This window comes from Mastomys coucha, unplaced genomic scaffold (assembly GCF_008632895.1).
Source record: "Mastomys coucha isolate ucsf_1 unplaced genomic scaffold, UCSF_Mcou_1 pScaffold7, whole genome shotgun sequence".
Taxonomy (NCBI): domain Eukaryota; kingdom Metazoa; phylum Chordata; class Mammalia; order Rodentia; family Muridae; genus Mastomys; species Mastomys coucha.
The window spans coordinates 107110126-107123240 of record NW_022196913.1 but is presented as its reverse complement, the minus strand read 5'-3'; the positions used below and the strand labels follow the sequence as shown (position 1 = coordinate 107123240).

The 13115-nt window shown below is 43.7% G+C and overlaps 1 protein-coding gene across 2 annotated transcripts in view; it reads right to left on the bottom strand.

The window, feature by feature from the left end:
• The window catches only part of Khdrbs3 (KH RNA binding domain containing, signal transduction associated 3), a 158966-nt gene that overhangs the window by 2323 nt on the left and 143528 nt on the right, over nucleotides 1–13115 (bottom strand). For both annotated transcript variants that reach the window (XM_031359407.1, XM_031359408.1), the window contains one exon: nucleotides 43–101. In XM_031359407.1, the coding sequence (XP_031215267.1) occupies nucleotides 43–101 (59 nt within the window). The remainder of the gene's footprint in view (nucleotides 1–42; nucleotides 102–13115) is intronic.

Below are 13115 nucleotides of genomic sequence, written 5' to 3'. Positions count from 1 at the left end.
CCCCCCCCCCCCCCCCGCTCTTGTATTATTCTGGCCACTCACCATAGGAATCATAAGCCTCCTCGCCGAGTCCATGCCCATAATCATAGTAATCAGCTCCGCTGCACGGACAAAAGAAAACATTGTTAGCACGAGATGGTTCTGCGGTGGGGTTAAATCATATCCAACGAAGTACTCAAAGCTAGATAAACTAAAAATAGAACAGGCTAAAGTGGAATTAATTCCTGAGATGACAGAATGCTGAGAGAAGACAGACTTTCTGACTATCAAACGCTCTACTCTTTAACTCCTGAGTCTGCCATTCAAAGCACATCTATCTGGGCAATCGCCTCACAGTGGAGCTTAAAAGACAGGAGTCCTCAGAGGGACAGACAGGCTGAGAACTGTGCGCCAACAACCAAGGCTGAGTTCACAGGAGCTGTGGGGCATGGGGTAGGAGGCAGCCAGCACTAGGCTTTGCAAAACATTGAGACAGTTTCTTGGACTCCTGCAAACTTTCCACAGGACTTGGTGCTATGACAGTTGAGGGCACTTTATTCATCTATTAAATAGGAGGTCTGGGAGCTGCTGCTTTTCTCCATCAGCATTACTGTATTACCATCAGAGTGGCAAAAACCTCATGCTGGGTGCCTGGACAATGTGCAATAGGAGAGCAGATCAATCTTCCCAGGGGAGTCACAAGGCCTTTTCAACAGACAGGCAAGTCTAGGTTCTAATCTACCATGTCCTTGAGACAGCAAGGAGGGCCTGCAATCGCCAAGACTGTGCAGATACTACAAAAATAGTAGTACCACATCTGAACTGTAGATGGTTCTGGTTGTTTTTACACATAGAAGCTGGGTTACCAAACATGAATGTTTGGAGTATCTGAGGAAGAGGTTAGGTTCCATTTATCCCCTTAGTCTTCCTTCTTTCCCACCAATTTTGCGAGAAACTAGGATCTTCATTATTTCAAGTTCCAACAACCAAACACAAGGCTTCCAAGCACAGAGGAGCCCAGTTCGCATTCCCCAGTTTTAGCAGCATGGCGTTTTTTGCTGGCTGTTGAGATACACACGCTCTGGGATAAAGGTAGAGGAGAGCTGTCAATCCAGGTTACAGGTAAGGATGCCAAGGAACCACCCTACAAGCTCACTGTGGTACCAGCACAGCTCCGACTCTCTGATGCCTAGACCTTAGCTGCAGGCTATACCCACCTGTTACCCCTCGCTCTGTGCTTCCTTTCTTGTGTAAAGTATACCTAACAATCTAGAGGCATCATGAAGTCACCGGGCTCCCCTCAGACCTCAGTGAGGTGCTGTTCCACTGAGATGCAGCTCCCTGTTACCACGCCTTCTGCTTGGAGGTGCTCTTTCACCCTCCACGCTACTTTCTACTCAAACTTGAGCCTAAATGTCACACAAGTTCTCCCATTCATAATCAAGCTGGCTCCCATCCTATGTTACTGTCATCATTTCTCATCCTGGCCTATACCAGAGGCTTGACAGCAGGCATGGAGGGACCAGTGTGTGAAGAAAGATATATACACAGAGACACACAGACAGACAGACACACACACAGAGACACACAGATACACAACCTGACCAGCTGACTTACTGGCAGCTTCTCTTGGGCACGATCCCACCCAATCTAAAACTGCTTTTACTGTCCTATGACAATGCGCCTCTATGCTTGCTTGTGGTCGCACCTACATCCAAGGCTCTGTGACCATGCACAGGACAAGGGCAGCTCCCTTCTTCTCCTCAGCTGCTCATTCTTCCACATGTCTTTGCTCCCCTAGAGTTCACATGACCCCTCCCCACAATCAGCCCAGATGTAAGGGTCCCTGGGGACCACGCCACGCAGTCCCAGTAACTGTGCATGGCATTATTTTTCTCTGGCTCCTTCTCTAATTTTTCCTCCTTCTCCTTCTGTAGGCCTAACTTGCCCTGAGGCACAATGAATATTTACAGTGAGCAGAACTAGCTGGAAAAAAAGTGATAGACCCCCACATACCAAACGTCAAACAAGAGAACAGACAAGGCTCTTCTACATACTGCAGCTTTAAAATAAATGTTTCTCCTCTTAATGGCAGAAACTCAGACTAGCCAAAGGCTTAAAGGCAATGCTGATGTCTTCCAATATCAGTCAAGACCCCTGTGTCTGAACTCTGGCCTCTGTCTGCAGACTCCCTGCTGAAGTTACTCCCATGTATACAGCCCAGTGAACAGTTCCACTGGGCTGGCTAGGTCCTGTAGTGCTCCTCAAGGCGCAGACACTGAATATGATTCCAAATGAGTCAAATCACCTTATTTTGTTGCGAATAAGTGGACAAATAATGCCATCGAGAAACTAAATTTAAACGAGTCTTGTTTTTTCTTTTCCAGAGTCAGAGGCAATATGGTAATGGTTCCTTAGACAAATAAACTTCATGGTTGTTAAAAATTTTAACCTTGTGCACAGATAAAATTCAGACTGCCCTTCACAAAACTGAAAGGCCTTCCTTTCCTCAGACAACTCCCAGTCGGTTACCTCAGAGCAGACGTGACAGACAGGCACTGAGACTAATAAACCAAGAGTGTAACAACCGCCTCCTTCATTACATGACATCACTGGTAATGAACATCCACACAGGCTGGGGATTTATCTGTGAGGAGCACACACACACACACACACACACACACACACACACACACACACACACACAGACCTCAGTGTGGGGTCAAGTCATGAACATTTTCCAGTGATCAGGAAGATAAAAGCTGGCATAATTTGGCCCACCATTGGTTTGGTGATAAGACCATCTTAGTTTTGACAAGTGAAAACTTTAAATTGACATTTGCTACCAGTTTCTGATTATTTATTGCACGACTGTCATCAGGCTGTGAAGCGGGAGCAGCTGTGCCCCATTCTCCTACCTGTCAGCTTCATCAGAATTGCTTCCATGGCATTTCATTTCGTGTACCTCAAATGCCTATTAACCAAAGATGTGCCCTATTTCCCATGGCTAAACTAAAAGCCGTGCATCGCAGAGGGGACACAAACACTAAGAAAATCCCATTTTAGGCCCCAACTTACAATATTAATAAGAACAAACAGAAAAAAAGACAAACAAATAAACAAACATACCCCTGAGGCTGAACAGTCCACACTCCATCAGAAATGATGCAGGTTAGCGCTTCCCTCACGGAGAAGTTAGGACTGGGCTCCTCTCAGTCACCTCCCCAGACCTTTACACTCCTGCCCCCAGGCATAGTTCCTGCCTGGAGAAGCCACCAGTAAGGTGATGGGCTAAGCTCACAGCAGCTCCATCCTCCTCCACCTACTTCCTTTCCTCAGTTTACCAGTAATGAGCTCACTCATTCTTGAAACTTTGAGAATGCTTCTTGCTTCCATCATCCAAGTCAACAAACAAGCCTGAGCACTAACTACATCACGATCCTCTACCTCTTCTGAGGGAGTTCAAGGCACCGGCTGGAATATCTCATGGCTTCTGTTCTCCTTCCAGAGGAAAGAAGGGGAGCGTTTGGTGAACATAGACTCTCAAAGGCCAAACCCCCTTTTCCCAGATCACCCCTTGAGTAAAGAAGGAAGGCTTGACAGTAACTTCCTCAGTCCCTAAAGCTGGTGGTGGTTGGATCTTTCCGCTAATTTGCACTTTAGAGTCACTGGGCCAATTTTACTAGATTCTTCTTATATTTATATCAGCAAAAGAAGCCCTCAACGTTGACATACCCCTGCCTTCAGGCCTCAAGTAGTGCTTGCTCCAACCACCTCATACTTCCTCCAGCTCAGTCTCTGAAACTCTTCACAAGAGGAAACTGAGGATAGCTCTTTCCCATAGTCCTCTATGTGTTCACTGCCTGAAGCCTAAGCTGGGAGGAAAGGCGAGCACTCTGTGTTTTAGCGCCATGTCCCCTAACACATATGCACAACTACAATACTACATGTGTGTACAAACACTGTGCAGTATATCTCCCAGCAGGCCACCAACCCCGAGGCATACTGGTTTCAGGGTCTGTATATGTAATGCAGACTCTGTAGGTCCTCAGAACTCTTCTTCTCCCTTAATGAATCACCTCCGTGGCATGCCTGAGGATCATGTCATTAAGGCACTAAGTAATTCTGTTTCATAAGGTCCTCTTGCTGTGGTTTCCTCACTTAGTTTCTGGTATGGGTCTTTGGAACCCGTCTCACCATTGCCCTGTCCCCTCAAACATTTGGCTCTGTGGAGGACAGGGTACTTCTTGGCTTTTTTCTAACCATGGTGTCACCTTGCCATGAGTCTGACAATCCCTCTTCTCTTAGGTCTGTCAGGTTGGAGCACTGAGCTCAGATATCAGTCCTCTTTTATTATTTATACAACCCCCTTGGTGATTTTACATAGCCTCTTTAAGTAAAATCTAAATACCCAAGCCTCTCAATTTTACACCATCTTTTACAGTGTTTCTTCTAAGATTTATATTCATGTGCTGACTGCCTTTTAACATCTAAACATCTAACAGATACTTCAAACTAAAAAAACTTCCATATCACATCAGCCTTCTTAACTCATGCTTCAATCTGCCCAGCCAAGTACCACTAACTCTTAACCCCAGCAAATCTATCTAGTGTGCTGAGAGCAAAAAGTCTGGCAACTCCTGTGCGGCTCCATACCTTCAAGTATGCTTGCACCATGCCGGCCAGGGCTGCAGGATGGCTGCTGCAGCCCATCTCACCATGGCAACGCTGGTCTTGCATCTCACTCTAAGGCACAGCACACCAACTGACGTGGACAACACTTCTTCCCCATCGCTTCTCGGTTAAGAGCCGGCAAGGCCCATGAGAAAGGAAAGTGTGTCTGCTCTATTTAGTGATGTGGCTCAGCTTCCCTCAGAGCAACATCCAGGACAGAGAAGGTACAACTCACCAAGCATAAGCTTAATGTACTGAATGAGTGAGTGAATGAGTGAATGATACCATTATAGTTGCAAAAATTACATACCCAGACAATCTGGGAAGATACAATGTTATGAGTAGTAATGCTAAACAAGAGGCATCTATTTCTCCTCCCCAGTGGGATGAAACAGAAATGCTGAAAGCTTGTTACTTTGTAAGTATAGAAGGATCTTGACAAAATAAAATTAGATCCTGAGTAGAATCAGGCATTCAAAAAACACAAATGGGATCTTTGTGTGTGCTAGACACTGAGCTGAAAATTCAGACAAAGAAACAAGGTGACGACTCTGCTCCTGTCAGCAGCACAGGCACAGGGATGTCCCACACAGCCTCCTCTTCTGAAGTAAGAAGGGAAAAGGAAGACTATTCAACATAGTTGTCTGAGAGAAGCCTGGAGGATAGTGCAGGAGGAAAGCAGGAACAGGTGAATAGGGTCAGACTTCAAAGTACTTCTTGGGCTCTTGAAAGAAAATTCCTAATTGACATATGATATAGAAGGCATTGGTGCCTAATATATAACTATATATTTAATTTATAATCATGTTATATATGCCACATATAAGACACTGCTCCACAAACCTCTGAAGTAGACAATATTAATTTCTTTTTATTCTTCAAAAGTGAAGCTGTCTGAGGTTAACCTTACTGTGCAAGAATGACCATGAGAAGACTGAGGCTGGAAGGTCAGTTGGGTCAGCCTGATGCTCACTCACAGCAGACTGCATCCCTCACACCTGCAAAGCTGTGGAGTCTCACAAGTACCCTTCGGACAGCCAAGTGGCACACAGCCTGCTTGTTGCTAAAAGCTATCACCTCCTCTCTGCATTCATAGCACATGGCCAGCCGACTTCTTTGGCAGCTGTCATGCCCTTTGCGGGGAGTAGAAAACTACCTTTGTTTTTAGAAGTCTTTCTTCTTTCTAAAACTTCTTGTTCCTGCCTTAGTTTCTTTGCCAGTATTGCTGTGATGAAATACACTGCCAAGGGCAATTTAAGGGAGAAAGGATTCATATGGGTTCTGGTTCAGGGTGTTTAGTCCTCATGACATGGTCAGAGCAGTCAGGAGACCGGGAACTAATTCTCAGCTCCATTTGTGCAGTTCATATAGTCTTGAGCCCCTGGTCTACCATTAAGATGGGTCTTCTCATATCAAAGTGATATGGGAGAGCATGCCCAGAGAGGCCCATTTCCCAGGTGACCCTAGATCCCGTCAACTGACAGCTATACATCCCCCTTACTGTGCTTTCCTACTCTGGTGGTCTGCTGGGCTCCTTCTGAAGTGGGAGGCTGAATCCTTCATCTCTTGGCCTCTGTACCTTTTTTTTTTTTTCCTAATGCTTTTTTTAGCCTTACCATTTCCATCCCACTTCAGAGCTGGTTTGACCATTATGGGGCATGTCTTCTCATCCACATGGATATTAATTACAAAATCATCCATTCTATGAGAATTGTTCTCTCAAGGTATGCCATTTTTAGTATGCTGAGTCTGGTGTTTCGAAAAAGCTTTGCAAATTTAGGCAATGCATGAATTCTTGCTTCTCAGATTCTCAGCTAGCTTGTCTGTCAATAAAACACCCATTTACACACAAGCACATATTCACTCACACACCCTTACTTAAAATACTTTCTTGTGGTAGAAAGGGGTCAGAGGATTATATGCAGAGGGGTATTCAAATTGCTTATCTGTTGGGGAGTTGTCTCATGGCTCCCATGGAGCATGGTACTGCCAGACCCATGGTCTTGGGCAGACACTACTCCTCAGCATTGCTGGGCACTGGAGACCAAGCCAGGCAGACACTGCTTCAGAAGCAGCTCTTGGAAGCACCAGAGACTCCCTCAATCCTGGCCACCTGTGTGAGGGCCCTTCCTCTAGCTGCCCACTCTTCACAGTACCCTTCTATTGGATGTGGTTTTGCCATTCCCTGCCCCACCCAATGGGTTTATCTGTTTCCTCACTCTTTCTATGGGAACCTTTTAAGACTTTCTGAGAGTTCATTGGGCAAGATTCAAGGAAGGATGGGTGGATGGAACAGATGCATGTTTTGATTCAGCTCTGTGGTTTTCTTTTTATTCCGTTTAATTTTCTAATCATTCAAGTCCTAATTCTGCAAGTCTGTGAAGAGGGCACACTGTTTGATCATCAGAACAATGTGACAGGTGACATAAGCCTTGCCATTCACATCGCTTCCCATGACTACATCATCTACCAGAACTCCAGAATCAGGGATACCGATTGGACACAGGCATGGGGCCAGAAGTAGTCTGTATCTCAAGGAAATTGCAGTGAACTCTGTAACTCTTCCTTGTTCCTGTGGTCTGACAACTGTGGGCAGTAGCACTGCTGAGTTCCCTTCGAGGTCAGAAGATGAAGCACTACATCTTTGGAACAGAATTTACAAGGCTGATTTTCCAATTATTTGACTTGTCTCTTTAAGGAAGATCTTTCTGAATATATTATCATCGAATTAATATTTAAGCTAATACTTGGTAAATTCTTATTATGTGACATAGGCAATTGATCTAGAGCAACTTCTCTCTTCAGTGTTTCTATTCTACTAAGAGCCATTAATCCTTATACTAACAATGAAGAATTTCTATAGATAAAGCAGAATAATGAAAAGTAATATTTCAAATGCAATTTTGGGGGTATTCTTATTTTTCCATTATCATAGATAAGTGAAGATCTGAAATTCCTTCAGGGTAAATAGCTAAAAAAAAAAATTCAATCTACTTTGAATAAGAGCCTTCCTTACCTAAGAGTTCTTTCATAATATTTAATGGTATTTCCTCAGGAGGACATTGAATAAAAAGCCACAAAATCAGGTTGTAGCAATTGATGAAAGTGGCTCTAAGTGAAGTCAGGCCAGCCTACTCACCCCAACTCTGCTGCCTCTTGGCCTTTTCTGGATTCCTGCTCACCTGCACTCCCACAGGGACCCTGCACCTTAGGGCTAATGGCACCTAGTGTGGGGAAGGAGACGGCACTGGCCTTACTCATGGCTGTCTTCAGTGTTTGGCAAGATGTGTTCAAGTGAACCGGGAACGCTATTCCTCTCTACTGGAGGATTCTCTTGAATGCATACTCCTCCCTGTGATAGACAAGCAAAGCAGACATTTCTGCCCGCCAACAGCTTAGTGTGAGAGGAAAATTCATTTCTTGAGAAGCATGCACATGTATAATACAATTTAGACAAATTGCCCCACCCTGGTGTTGCTTGACCCAGGGGTGATCCATCTTTCTCCTACAGATTATTGTTAACATCTTTTAAATGGCTCAGAGCCACACGGCTTTCAATGTGTGTCCTGGGAACCCCCAGGATTCACAAAGTAAAAATGTTGTCACGATAATAGAAATTTGAGATGCTATTTGTCTTTTCCACCCTGGTGACATTTACATCAAACCATGTGGGTAAAATCGTAGTGCTTTACCAATAATTAAGACAGTGGTAGCAAACCACACTCTGTACCACGAAAAAACTTGCAAATCACTGACTGCTCACACGAGTATGAGCATTTTTAGCCACGAAGTCCTTTCTAATTAGGAAAAGCACATTGTTTCTTTATAGTCATAATGCTTCTGCAGACGTAACAGACAAGAATACAGCATCAGCATAATGCACCTGCATGGGGAAAGGGATTCTTGTAGATTGTTTCCTGCAAGCTCTCTTTATTGCCAGTCTAAAACTGAATCTACAGCATTTCCACTGTATGCCAGCAATTTAAATAATGTTCAATTTAAAAGGCCAGGACAAATTTATAGTCTAGTCAGGAAATCCCCCTGTCTCTAAGAGAAAGGTACAGTAGCCCTATCAGGTCAGGAAAATTGAAGGTCCGGTTTCCTGAATTACAGACCTTTCAGAACTGTTAAATCTGGCTGGAGATATGACATTGTTCAGAATATCCACAATGGGCTGTTGGGGGTGGGAGGTACAAAAGAAACTGTCAAACAATTTTATCATGTTGTTCTTAAGATACAAAATAAAAATTGGTAAAAGTGATAAATAAGAAGTAGGTATCTTGGGCATGTTAGGCAAGCAGCTTACCACTAAATTTCACTCTTACACTCTAGAAATAAGGAACTTAGAAACCATCATGGCATTTAGTGTTTTACCCATTTTACAATGTAATGGAAAATGACAGAGGAGAAAAATCCTTCTTTTTCAATAATAAGTAGTAACTGTGCACACACACACACAGACAGACAGACAGACACACACACATTTGGTTGGAGAGATGATTCAGTGGTTAAGAGAACTTGCTGTTTTTGCAAAGGACATGAGTTTGGTTCCCATATCAGGTAGATTACAACTGCCTGGAACTCCAACCCCAGGGGATCCAATGCCTTCTTTAGGTCTCTATGGGTACCTGCACTCATGAGCACATATTCACATATATACATACATATAATTAACATGCAAATAAAGTCTTTAAAAATATTAAACTAATTATATTGAAATATTTAATAGTAATTTTCTTTATAAAGCTGAGAGATATTAAAGTATAAATTTTAACATGACATTAATGTCAATTTATATACTATAAATTTCTATGAAAAAAGTCCATTTACTTCAGTTTTTGAGTTATTACTCCAGAAAAACAGTATGACATGCTTTGCTTATCCAATTATATTCAGGATTTCTAAATACTTTAGGAACTGAACAGGGCTGGGGAGGTGGCTCAGTGTGTAAGAGTACTTGATACACTGACAAGAGACACAGACTCAGTCACCAGAACCCACGTGAGGGGGCTCACAACTTCCTGTGCATCCAATTCCAAGGGATCTGAACCTCTTGGCTTCCTTGGGCACCTGCACTCACCTGGATATATCCAGACAGACAGACAGACAGACAGACACAGACACACACACAACCATACTTCAAAATTCTTTTAAGTTCGACCTCTATTTCACAAACTAGAAAAATGTGGATTTGATAGACTGAGAAATATCCTTTGAGCAATGAAACTAGGTAACTGTGAAGCCAGGTGAGACTAAAGATCCCTGTCAATGAAAAGCCCACTCAAATTCTCTAAGCCCGGAGTGTTATATTCCCAAGTTAGTAACATCTGACTTTCTGGATACTTCCCCAGAATGCTCAGAAGTCTAGTCTAGGGTCTTAACTCAGGCAAGGTGCAAATGGCAGCAGGATGTCCTCTTGCAGAAGCTTTCCTACCCCAGGCTTTAGCCCATACACTCCCCAAGGCACTTCATGTGCTGGCATTAGTCTCACATCACAAGGCATAGATCCTGCCACTTTATGTGCGGACACAGGGACCCCAAATGCTGTTTCTGCCCATGACTACTCCATCATAGTAGCCAGACCCCAGAGATACTGTTAGCCTTTCCCAATCTCATTTAGAGTTTCTATAAATTGTCCCTTATAGTTGCAAATGAGTAGGTTTACTTGGATAAAACTGTTGTGAGCCTGACAAGTGGAAGGGGATGGACCATGGTTAGAGCACATGCTCCCAGAGCGCACTGGAATCCTCAATGTCCATGCTGGTCATTGCTGTTCCTTTGTGCTTCTGACCAATGCCTGCCCATCTCACATCTACCTATTTCACACACTGCTATATTATTAGGTGTAAGGCACTCAGGTTGCACAAAGGTGACCATTATGGAGCCCTACACTGTTAAGGACTAACTTGCCAGGATTTGGCTTAAAGTCCCAGCAAGAACTGGATGTGTTCTCCCCGTTGGAAGCAGCACCATTATGAGTAGGCAGGCTCCGTCTTTGGAGATTCAACTTCTAGAAGTGTCTCAGACATAAAACATCCTCAATCAAAGACAGAAAGGAAGGATGCTTAAATGAAGAAAGTGGCTTGTAATGCTTCATAAGTTACCACTGCAGCTGTGGCTTAGATGACAGGCTGATGAAGAACGTGGGGTAATTAGAGTTCACACATGCAAAGTACTTTCACTGGCCTGCCATTATATACAAAATAAATGCCGGCTGTTGTTCCTAACCCGATTGTTATAATTAAGGTTGTAAAGCCTCATTTCAGATGTAATAATCACTTTGTCTAATAAAAATGTTTTAAATGCCAATCAAAGATACCAGTTGCCTCCTGCAGCCCCTTTCTGCTGTGAAACACTTTAAGTGTCACCTGCACTATAAATGATACGAACATGCTGGCTACTACTTTGTCAAATCAGAGAGAAGACATTGATCTAGGAGGGTCATGTGGCCTACCTACGGGCATTCAGGCCACACTATCTTATATTAGTGAATAGAAATGATTATGTTCAAAGACCTTCAGATATTAAGCTTGGATTGCTTGTCACAGCAACACACTCCAACGCATTTGCTAAAAGGTTTCACTCTCCATTTAAAGTGCATCTCCCCAGAGAGCATCCCAATCATTTTCCCTTGCCTCTGTTCACCACAGGGACCAAAGCACCAGCTTACACACTGAAGACACATGCCTCAGAGAACATCAAGATGCCTGCATCCACAGCTCTGCTGTAACCACAACTGTCTGATGTGATCTACAATCATGCCAGAGACAACCCTGCTGACACAGCTGTGAGACAGCCTGTAAACTAGGTTAAGCCAGAGTGAAAAGATTGAGCATAAATGAAGGCAGTGACATTCCACTGAGATGGGGTCAGGGATGCATACAAAAAAAGCTAGCATCCACACCCATTATTCTCTACTTCCTGACTGGATGTCCTGTGCTCAGCTGCCATGATGCATTCCCCCCAAACCATAAGCCAAAGTAACCCATAAGTTGCGTTTGTCAGGGTATGTTATGACAGTAACAGGAACATAACTAATACACGAAGAGTGTCATGTAGTCATGGAAGCATCTCATTAAAGATGATGTTCTGTGCTAGGTCTTCTGAACATGTGGTCAGTGAAAAGCAGCACCTTTCAAACCACCACTTAAGGTACATGCAGCTCCCACACTATGCTGTGTGAGATGATCTTGATGGCTCTTCGGCATCCTCTTCATTCCAAGCTTGCTGAACTAATACACAACACTTACTATGTGCCAACCTTGGGAATGCAGCAGCAAACACAACTTGGTCTTTGAAATGAAATTGTCTAACGCTGAATTCCTCATACAAATCAAACAAATGGGTATGTCCAGTGTGGTGCAGTAAAACCTGGGAGCTCAGAGTTGTATAGATCATAGAGGGGAAGGTTGCCCAAGCAGTTTTAGGGGACACAGGAAGGTATCTAGGAAGAAGCAAGGCCTGCATTGGCAAGTAATAAAGAAGCCAGACAAAGAGGGCAAAAAAAGCATGCCTACTGAAGACACAGTCTGACACAGGATGAGGAAGTAGTTTCAGAGACACAAAGTGATCTATTCAAGGCCCGTGGCAAGGCTACCACAAGTTGGGAAAAACCCCAGTTAGTCTTGCTTTTCACTAACATCTAATTTAACCATCAATCATGGCAGTCTAATCTGTGATACGTCTGAGTGCTTTAAAAAGAAGGTGTGTCACTTCAGCTGATGAAGGAGGTTACTGGAATTAAAAAGCTCATGATCAAATCTATCAGGAAAGCCAGAGACACTTCCAAGGTGCAGAAAACAGCCCCCTTGGGGTATCATACCCAGGAAACCAGGCACTCAATTGTTTCTTTCAGATAGGTATACATTTCTTTGCTCTAAGTACATTTTTTAATCTTAGCAAATAAAATAAGTTCATTTATATGTCAAGGGAGAAAAACCAACAAGATAGGCTGCCTGCTAACATGTATTTGTTCTTTATTGAAAGGTTTATTTTTTACTATACTAGTATGAATATTCTGCTTGCATGTATGTATGTGTATTACATATGTGCCTGGAGCCTTCGGGAGCTAAGAGAGGGCACCAAATTTCCTGGCATTATAGAAGGTTGTAAGCTGCTGTGTGGTTACTGAGACCGAGTTGCGTCATTTCCAAGAGTGGCCAGTAATCTTTAACCAGAGTCAGCTCTGCAGCTGCACCTCCTCTTCTTAATCAGTGGGCTCTAGACAGCTGGACTAGGGACTGGGGATGGAGCCAGTGATAGCATAGCAGCCCAGTCCTCAGCTTCTTGGCTCCTGTTGCAGAGGAAGTAGTCATAGAGACAGGCAAACTCAAGGAGGGGAGCTCCCAGGAAGCATCCTAATGGAAGGCTGAGTTGCCTCGAAGAGGGATAGACAAGAATATCTGAAGCCTAGACTTCAAGCTTCAAAATGTCCTCTCACTAGCCAGGAACTGCTTTCCACT